The 10,964-nt window shown below is 34.1% G+C and overlaps 1 protein-coding gene across 5 annotated transcripts in view; it reads right to left on the bottom strand.

Annotated features, from left to right (window-relative positions):
• ANAPC10 (anaphase promoting complex subunit 10) overlaps positions 1–10,964 on the bottom strand; it is a 59,207-nt gene that overhangs the window by 25,158 nt on the left and 23,085 nt on the right. For 3 of the 5 annotated variants that reach the window (XM_014538518.1, XM_005864873.2, XM_005864872.2), the window contains one exon: positions 9,100–9,220. The exons of 1 other annotated variant lie outside the window; for it this stretch is intronic. In XM_014538518.1, coding sequence (XP_014394004.1) covers positions 9,100–9,220 — 121 coding nt within the window. Of the gene's footprint in view, positions 1–7,207; positions 7,260–9,099; positions 9,221–10,964 lie in introns of those variants that run through there. One more of the 5 variants, XM_014538519.1, reaches the window with a different exon arrangement.

Genomic DNA, 10,964 nt, shown 5'->3' with positions numbered 1-10,964 from the left:
CAAGAAATATTCAAAGTGATGAATAGCAAGAACCTACAACCAAGATTACTCTACCCAGCAAAGCTATCATTTAGAATTGAAGGTCAGATAAAGAGCTTCACAGATAAGAAAAAGCTAAAGGAGTTCATCACCACCAAACCAGCATTATATGAAATGCTGAAAGGTAGTCTTTAAGAAGAGGAAGAAGAAGAAGGTAGTAAAGATAAAAATTATGAACAACAAAGTGACAACAAATACATACCTACCAACAAGTGAATCTAAAAATAAAGTGAATAAATCTGATGAAGAACAAAATAAACTGGTGAATAGAATAGAATAGGAAAAAAGAGGAACAACTGTAATAATCTGAACAATAAAGATTTATTAATAATAAAAAAAGACAAATACCATATGAGTCCACTTATATGAGATATCTAAAGTAGTCAAATTCATAGAAACAGAAAGTAGAATAGTGAGTGGTTGCCAGGGACAGAGAAGAGGGGAAAATGAAGAGTTGTTTAGTGGATACAGATTTTCAGTTTTGCAAGATGAAAAGTTCTGGAGCTCTGTTACACAACAATGTGAATATCCGTAACACTACTGAACTTAAAAATGTTGAGATGGTAAATGTTATTATATAAGGTTTTTATCCCAATTAAAAATTTTAAAAAAATTATTGACTAAGTTTACACACAGTAATCATCTTAATTATTTTTTATATGTTTTTATTGATTTCAGAGAGACAGAGAGAAGGAGAGGGGTAGAGAGAAACATCACTGATCAGCTGCCTTCTGCACACCCACTACCAGGGATCAAGGTTGCAACCCGGGCATGTGCCTTGACAGGGAATCGAACTGTGATCTCTTTGTTCCTAGGTTGACACTCAACCACTAAGCCACACCAGCCAGGCTCGCAATTAAAATTTTTTTTAAAAAATTTTTCTGAGAGAATGAATTGAATTTGCACAGATAATCTTTTTTTCAATATATTTTTATTGATTTTTTACAGAGAGGAAGGGAGAGAGATAGAGAGTTTGAAACATCGATGAGAGAGAAACATCGATCAGCTGCCTCCTGCACACCTCCCACTGGGGATGTGCCCGCAACCAAGGTACATGCCCTTGACCGGAATCGAACCTGGGACCCTTGAGTCCCCAGGCTGACACTCTATCCACTGAGCCAAACCGATTAGGGCCAGATAATCTTTTTGAAGCAAACTAAACAAGCATGGGTCAGTGGCAGCCTACTGGCTGACTGTTGGTATATCTTTAAGTAGCTACTGTTTCCAGCACTGTTCTCAGCCAAGTGCCCACCCCTGCCCTGCTCACTGGCCATACTTGCTCAGCAGACTTTTCTTTTTATAATCTGTATCTCTAAAACCACGTCGTTTTCCCTTTTGTAAGTACATATTTCTATTGCCTTATATCTCACCATATGGCTAAATAACAAGTTTTTTCATTTTGTTTTTGTTTTCTTTTTTTGTTGATGTTGTTGTTTTTTCTTTATTGATTAAGGTATTACATATGTGTCTTTATCCCCCCATTGCTCCCACAACCCCATTTTTGTTTTCTTTGCCCTTGGCTGTTACTACTCTCACACTGTCTACTAGGAACAGTGCAGTTCTTCCATAACTGCTGTGAAAGAGTACTTAAAAAGCGACCTTACAGCACAATGTTCTTGAAAAGAAACCTCATCAACTTCAAAGTTTACTTAAATACGCATCAGCAGTACAAAACGTCCCAATGCGAGGCATTATGAAACAAGAATCCCCTTCAGAATCTTCTTACTTGGCACAAATACTATGGTAGGAAAAGTTGAAATTCCTGCTATTAAAACAAATAATTTCATTAGTCTCAAATCTATAAATTTAGAAACTATTACTCCAAAGAGTGATTAAGCTACTTGCAAGAACTACCTTAATTCAGAACTGCATTAAATAAAGTGCCTATTAAAACATATGTAACAGAGGCTTATGAAGAAAAAGTTTCAGTCCCTAACTCAATTCTCCTGACCACTCACAGCTTCTGTGACATCACATTTTCTTGATTTTCTTATCTCTGGCAGTTCCTCTCAGCTTTTTTCTTTCCTTTTTTGGGGGGTGCATTTTGTTTTATTTATTTAATTCTTTTTTTAATTTTCATTGAATTTATTTGGTGATATTGGTTAATAAAATTACATAGGTTTCAAGGGTACAATTCAATAACACATCTGCATATTGCACTGTGTGTTCACCACCCCAAGTCAAGTCTCCTTCGGGAACCATCTATCCCCCTTTACCCTCTTCTACCTATCCCCACCTCCCTTTCAGCTTTTTTCATTGGATAATCTTTTTCTAACCAATCCTTGAATATCAGCATTTCCACAGTTCCAACCCTGGCACTCTTTTCTGTTATACACACTCCCTGAATGAATCAAAACTCACAACTAAGCTTCTAATTACACCCTGATTCCCAAATCTACACCTCTAACCTAGACTTCTTTCCTCAGATTCAGAACCATATACCTGACTATCCACTGAAAAGCCCTCCCTCTGAAAAGATACCAAAAATCCGTGACAAAACTAACCTCATTAGCTTAACCTTTCTCTCCGTCCCCACCACAATGTTCCTTAACTTTCTATTCCATTTCTGATTAGTGGCAACATTCAAACAGTTGCCAAGCCTCTGAAGAATTCTAGATGTCCCCTTCTACCTACTTGAACCCCCAAGCCATACTTCAATTATACCCCAAGTACAATCAGTCACAAATCTTTTGATTCTCCTTCATATGCATCGTTTTCTCTTGAACCCAACTTAGTTCAACCAACGGACTTAGTAAAATCCTCATAATTTTCACCTGGATATTACCTACCTGGTCTTCACATTGCTCCAGCCCCAGCATTCCCAAGATTAAATTTTACCAATGGCTTCCTCATTTAAAGTCTAACCTCCCTAGAAGTCTGACAATAAGCACAATCTGACTTTTGCCTATATATATTTTCACTGTAACAATTATATATTTATTCCCTCCGAGAATGTAAGCTCCTTATATACAGAGGCCATATTACCATCACAATAAATGTGCTGAATGAATAAATATTTCTCTCGTCTTTTTTCTCACTCCCTCCCACCCACCCATCTTCCAGGCATATTTAATTACTCACAGTTCTATCATGCCACATGCTCAGGCTTCCACACCTGCATGTGCTCTGTGCCCCCTTTTAGAATGCCTCCACTTTATTATCCACCTGAGCAGGCTTTACATTTATCCTTAAGATTCAGATGAACCATCAACTCTTTTAGAAAAACTTTTAAAACTTTTTCTCTAATATTCCATGTGTTCCCCTAGCCCCCTGTATTTACTCCTGTAATTGTTGATATTTATTTGCCTGCCTTAAGGGCAGAAACAATGACTGTCTTTGCTGTATCCCCGGTACCTAACACAGTGTCAGGCACTTAGCAGGCCCTAAATAAATATTTACCAAATAAAACATGAATCTGTCTTGTATGGTAATGCCAGACTACATCTCTTTAAAAATCTGTAGCCTAAGTTTGTGGTCTAAAAGAACCATAAGAAATACAGGAATATTTCTCTCAAAAATATATATGATATTCTATTTTGCAAAATAATTCAGTTTTAAAAGAAGATATAGCCCACATGCTTAGTTATCTCAATTCTATTTTGGAAATAAGTATTGTATATAATTATGAATAATTTTTAATTGCATATGTTACTTTTAAGAGAGGGATAAGAGAGAATAACATTTGTGGCCTAAAAATTATGTGTATCACACCAAAACATTCTCTATTCATTTCAAAGATATTCTAAAGTTAGTTATGAAAACTAATTTTTTAAAATCCTCACCCAAGGATATGTTGTTATTTTATTATTTAGTTTTAGAGAGAAAGGGAGTGGGGGAGAGAGAGAAACATCGATTATGAGAGAGAAACGTCAATCAGTTGTTTCCCATACACAACCTGACTGGGGATCAAACCCACAACTTAAGTATGTGTCCTGACCAGAAATCAAATCCATAATCTTTTTTGGTGTACAGGACAACACTCCAACCAACTGAGCCAACTGGCCAGGGCTATAAAAACTAATTTTTAAAATTATTTTCTTTTAGCTAAATTCAATAAAAAGCATTTTTTCCAAAGATTCAATAAATTAAACACTCAAACCAATATGTTTGTAGATACTGTCTAAATCATCCCACTTTATATCAAGTTGTTTAAAATAGGCCCCTCATAAGAATATAAATTTTAAAATCAATTAATAGAGTCAGAGCCTTTGTCTACATCTTCTTATTCTACCACACACATTAATGGAATTCAAATTATAATAGTAAATGTTATTTTAATAGAAGAGCTGACTTATTAACCACTTCTGTCAAAATGCCATATATGGACTCCCATAGCCAGGCCACTGATTTAATACACAAGGTAGAGAGCCAAAAGGCTTATCTACATGAAAGAAAGGAAAAATATCATTATAGCTCTCTTAACATTGAAGATTTGCCCAAGCCACTTCTTTTTTAAAAATCATTTGGTAACAGCTTTATTATCTGAAGATGAAATCAAGGTTTAAAATTCAGTTAAGTGTTCAATCTTGCCCTCCATCAATATTTTATCCTTTTGTGACAAAAGAATAAACTTTGATGACAAATTTTAGAAGCAAAATGCTAACAATGAACCAAAGGACAACTTTCACATATGCTGAAAATATCTGCTTAACTTTACTTAACAAGTTGTTTTTCACAGAACTGTACAGAAATAATTTTGAGAGCTGTGACTATATGTCTAATAAACCACTTTAGATTTATATTTAATTACAAATATTTCTACAATAGTTTTTAAAGAGAAAAATATAGTCAGTTCTCTGTATCTGGGAGTTCTACATCTGCAGATCCAACCAACCATGATTGAAACACTTGAGAGGGGGGGGGATGTTACCCTCTTGCTAACATGTACTATGTAATGAGGCCTAGGATGGTTGCTTTTATACTGAACATGTACAGCATTTCTGCCTTGTCATTATTCCCTAAGCAACACAGTGACAGCTATTTACATAGCATTTACATTGTATTAAGTATTATATGTATTCTAGAGATGATATAAAGTATACAGGAGGATTATATGCATAACCAATGGATACAGACAATGGTGTAGTGAAAGCCTGGGGTGGGGCAGGGGCTGGGAGAAGGACGATAGAGGGGGTTGGGGTAATTGGGTGACTTCTTTAAAACTATCAACAATAAAAATTTAAAAATATATAAAAATAAAGTATACAGGAGGATGTGCATAGGTTATATGCAAATACTGTACCATCCTATATAATAAAAGCCTAATATGCAGGAGAGGAGTCTAGTTGAGACAGAAGAACAAGTGGTGATGAAATGGGCATGGCATGATAAAAAAAATTAAAACAATAAAAAAACCAAACCGGACAACCAAACAACAAACCTGCCGTTAACATATCTTGCCATTTGCCATGAAGAAAGGCGTGATAGGACCCCATCAAACATGAGTTTGGTGAACAGGCGTTATCTGGGAGTGGGGGGCTGCTGATGTTTCTTTATCCATCTTTGTGTCATTTCTCCGTGAAATGCAGCGGTGGGGGGCGGGACTGGCGAGTGGGCGGCACCAGGCCGGCCAAGGTGGGTGTCAGCGGGGGCCCCCCAATCACCCCGCCGGTTGCCCCACAGATCGGCCCTGATTGCTGGCCAGGCCTAGGGACTCTACCCATGCACGAATTTCATGCACCAGGCTTCTATATAAGGGACTTGAGCATCTGTGGATTGGGGGTTGGGGATGACTGTAACTATCAGCAAATTGATAAGGACTTTAAATTTTATTGGACTTTAGCTGGGGATGTCCTCTAAAATGTTAAAATGGTCACATGTACAATATAGTATGATTTGATTCCTCAATCTAAATAAAAAAATAATTTCCTTCACATATATTTTCTCTTCTGAGAGCAAAGGAAAAGAACATTAAACCAAAACATAATGCTAAAATGTAAAGGTTTAAAAAGCATGTACATCTTTATTTGAAAACTTCTCTTAAGTAACATTTTGAACACATGAACATAACTTACTGCTTAAAAGTAACACAATTGAAATAAAGTATTCTAAAAAGATAATGACATTAAGACTCAAGTTAAATGAGTGTTAAATCTCACTTCGATTTAGAAATAGTCTCTTGTGTAAAAGCAATATATTATAAACATCTTATAAAATGTGCTTAGGTTGTTGGTTTACAATTTGAGAGAGAAAAAGAAAGTAGAATGAACAGCATAATTAAATTTAACTTTGGTGACAAAAATGTTCTATTTGGCCAAAGCCAGCTGTAGTATCTTGTAGCCATTAAGCAGAGAATATAAACTTAACTTCCATTTTAAGTCTCTCCTCATGTCTAGAAGTTAACATATGCATTCTAGAATAGTAAAGGAAGGGCCTCATCTCTTCGTGGAGATTTTTCAACAAAGGTTACAAAGATCTAGATATAAAGTCACGCTTCAGAACTGAAATGAAGGAAGACATGATAGAGAAAGAGTAATTTTTGGATAAATAGGATAGCCAATAGCTGTTTTCACTCTGAACTAAAAAATTTTTATTTGCTACTCAAATCAATAATAAAATTATAGAAAATAGGTTTTTAGAGTGTTTCAAGTAAACAAACCCATAATTTCTAGTAAAAAAGGAAAACCTATTAAAACACTCTAATACACACTACACCCTCGAGTGGGCAAACATCCATGGAAAAATATAAAGATTTAGTTGGATTTTCCACTGTTAAATCAGTCCTATAATTAATAAAATGATGGCTCTAAAACCTCAAATTTCACATTATTTTAATCACTTACTATCTGAGTAGAAGTAAAGATTTTTAAAAATAACAATTTAGTTTCACATTATTTTAATCACTTACTATCTGAGTAGAAGAAGTAAAGATTTTTAAAAATAAAAATCTTATAGAGAGTAATGTAAGAAATAAAATCACGATCTGCTTATATTCCCTTAAAAAACAAAATGCTATGAGATTCTTATTTCTTCAACTTATAAAGGGGAAAAGGTAAACAGAATAAATCACATATAAAGATGTATAATTAAAAGATGAAGTACCCTTTATATCATGAACTGCAAAGGCAGCACTAATATTTTAAAGCAAAATATAAGAATTATGGTTCCTTAGTGAGAACTGTGGCAGAAAAGCAGTATGTTCATTAAGTTTTTCAGGAAAACAACTTACATTATCACCTGGTAATATTTAGTATTACTGGTCTCATGGGGCAATGTGGTCACTATACAGAAATATAAACACACTTAGAATAAAATTAAGACACTACCTAAAAGAGCCTTTATTCTATATGGCTAATGTTTTAGCACTTAATTGATATAATAGAAGCAAAAACTAGATTAAAAGTATTCCACAATGGCCCAAATGTCAAAGTTTCTCCAGTTTACAACAGAATACAAAACATATATTTAACACATAAATATAGAAATCATGTATGAAGATGTACATTTCCAAAATGTATCAAGGAACTTTTGGTAAATATATATATTCTTTAGGAAAACCTAGTACGTACAACTAAGAACTATTTCAGGTCTTGAACTTATCCTGGATATGAGACTAGTACTTAAAGGACAACAGTGACATCTAGCGAACATTTCAAATATATACCACAAATATCGAATCAAAACTTTACTAGTATTTCCAGTGTTTCACATATTTCAACCTGCCTGAGCAATTATATGACAAATCTTTCGCTTTAAACCAAAACAAGGCAATTCTGATCCCAAATGATTTCTCAATATGATGACCCATTCATGTGATTAATACAAAGAGAGAGACAGGGTCTTAATATAAACAAGTCAAGTAAGAGTCTAGGCCTAGGCCAACAAGTTAACTGGAAGTCTTTCAAAAATCACAGGTGCTTCCCAGATCCCCCAGAACCAATGAATTTAAAGTTTTTAATGATTATTTGAGTTCAATTATTTTTCTCACAAGAAACAATGCTAAGGTCCAGAACTTCACAAGTATACAATTCAAAATCATTGAAAATATCTCAAATGTAAATATTTTAAAACTAAAAAAATATCAGGTCACAAAAGCACTGTCCTGATAGCTTCAAAAAGTCATACAGAGGAAAAATAAACTACAATATATTCAAACAATGAACTACAATACAACTCAGGAATAAAAAAGAATGAAGTAATGATACATGCAACAACATGGATGAATCCTGAAAAACTTAGGCTGAGTGAAACATAAAAGTTACACCCTGTCTGATTCAACTTATATGACATTCTATCTAGAACAGACAAAATGATCTATAGAATGAATGAATGAATGAATGAATACATATATACATATACAAAATCAGAACAGTTACTTCTGAGGGTAAAATGGAAATGGAGATTCAGAAAGGACATGAGGGAATTTTCTGGGGTAATGGAATTGTTCTATATCTTAATAGGAGTTAGTGTTACACAGATATATGCATTTGCTAAAACTTACCAAATATCATACTTAAGATTTGAGCAAAATTTATATAAATTTTACCTTAAAAAAATGAACCTAAGCAAATAGTAATAACTCCAGTTATCATATATCATGCTTAAGTATTTGTGATGATATTTATAGATACCTGAAACTTACTTTGACATTGTGATATATATATAAAAATTAGATGGATTGACAGATTATTATAAAGCAAATATAGCAAAACATTAGCAATTATAGAATCTAGGAGGCGAGCATATTAGAATTCACTATAAAAGTCTTCCCCTTTTCTGTATGTCTGAAAATTTCCATAATAAAGTATTGGGAAAAAATAAAAGTGACCATTAGAATTCAAAAAAAATTTTAAAATATTATAAAATATGAAAAAAAATTCTTAAATAGCAACAATTTTATTTTAAATACAGTAGTGGGCAAAAGTAGGTTTACAATTGTGAATAAGTGAAACACAGTATTCTTATGTTATTATTTATTATTGTATTATTTTCCATACAAATGACTGTTTCTCTACTTTTTCCCACCCCTGTATTAACATTTTAATCTAACTAAATATCAAACATGACTATCCTCTAAAGAGCCTGACTGATACATACGTATTTTAAAATTTGAAAACATACCCGAATTTCTTGAAGGTTATGGAAATTATTTCCTACTCTGACTGAGATCTTGCTTGGAGTATAGCTTTCATCAGATTTGTAATCCGCATAAATACATAATGTCTTCACTGTTGTTTTTCTTCTAAAATCAATAAAATAAAAACATGACCTTTATCATATGGAAAGATTATATCCAAAACATCTTATCTTCTTATTTTAAAAATCATTGTTTGCTAAAACGAGTATCTAAATCAAAAGTTTCGATGTTCTTTACTTTTAACAATTATGAAAATGAAGAACATGTAAAAAATATAGACACACATTTTACTTATATACAGACACTGCTTATCTAGAGCAAAGTCAAGAACAAGATGTGAGCAAAGAAGGAACAGTTAAGCCAAAACAGAATCATACAAAAACGATTTGAAAGTGACTATTTTGGTGGCGTGGTACTATGGGAGATATTTATATTCTTCTTTATCTATGTTTTTTTTTAATTTTTAACAATAAGCATGTGTTATTTGGGTCCTTAGAAAAAAAATTAGACGATGTTAAACATCAACACACACAAAAAACCACACTAAGAAGTCCATTTAAATGTGCTTTAAAAGTTAAGTTCTGGTATAAACTGGCACTAACTTAACAACAATGAGCTCCTTGAACAGAAGTAGTCTGTGTCAAAAGTCAACCTATAAAAACAGCAGGGGATCTGTAACTCTTAGAGAGGGGACCAAACTTCTGTAGACCAAGCTATTCATCAGAAAGGAATGGGGAAAGTTAAGGACTTTCCCGCAAATAATAAAGACAGATGAAGATGTAAAACGCTAAATACCCAGGAACTGCTGACAGGATAAATACCATTACCAGGTTTTAAAAAGAGGCCAGAGGTATCAAACTGACATCTTTCTGTTTCTGCAGAGCTAGGGAGGAGACATAAGAGGAAGCAAAGGAAGAAGGGGAAATTCTGACGAGCCATAAGCAGGCAGTGAAAGGTCTTTCTTAGACAGAAAGATCAAAATCATGAAGATTATTCTTAAGGACTACTTTTTTTAAAAAATGAAAATAGATTAAAGGAAGAATAATTTTATCTCCAAGTTATAAAATCCAGGACAACTTAGGCACTGGAACCTGTAAGATAATCAGGGTGAGGTTAGAAAGGCAAAGAATAACAATAACACTAATCACTGTAAAAACAACAGCAACAGCAGCAAATAGCAAGTGAATACTCTATCCGGCCCAGAAGTAATGGTTTAAGTGTATTAACTTATGTACTCCTAAACTTTGTGATATGGGAGCTATTATCACCTTCATTTCACTGATTTAAAAAGACACAATAATACTCAGGTTAATAATATGTTAAAGTTGAAAAGCTAGTAGGTGAGCATGGTAGTAGTTCAAATGTGTGTTTGTCTGCCTCACTTGATCTTAAACTATCACCTTCCTACTCACAAATTGTACTTACATTATTCAACAGTCATTGATGCCAGTTTATAGTAATATGCAGGTATTTATTTACACTTCTTTCAATTTTATCTACACCATAGGATGTTATCCTAAGGCCCATGTATCTCCAGAAATCATATATATAATTTATGCTATATGCATTGATTCATTAACTTTGCAAAGGAAATTGTGACCTCACCAATAGTTTAAAATTATTTCTCTAAAAGGTACCTGTAAAGCCTTTTTAAATTGTTTATAAACTAGAGGCCCAGTGCACGACATTCGTGCACTTGGGAGGGTCACTCAGCCCAGCCCATGCCCTCTCACAGTCCGGGAAACATCGGGTGATGTTGGACTGACAGACTAGCACTGCTGCAGAGGCGGGAGAGGCTCCCGCCACCGCCTCTGCACTTGCCAGCCATGAGCCCAGCTTCTGGCTGAGC

The sequence above is a fragment of the Myotis brandtii genome, unplaced genomic scaffold, assembly GCF_000412655.1.
Source record: "Myotis brandtii unplaced genomic scaffold, ASM41265v1 scaffold192, whole genome shotgun sequence".
NCBI classification, from domain to species: Eukaryota; Metazoa; Chordata; class Mammalia; order Chiroptera; family Vespertilionidae; genus Myotis; species Myotis brandtii.
Note: the sequence above shows the minus strand (reverse complement) of the source record. Positions and strands in the feature narration are given on the sequence as shown.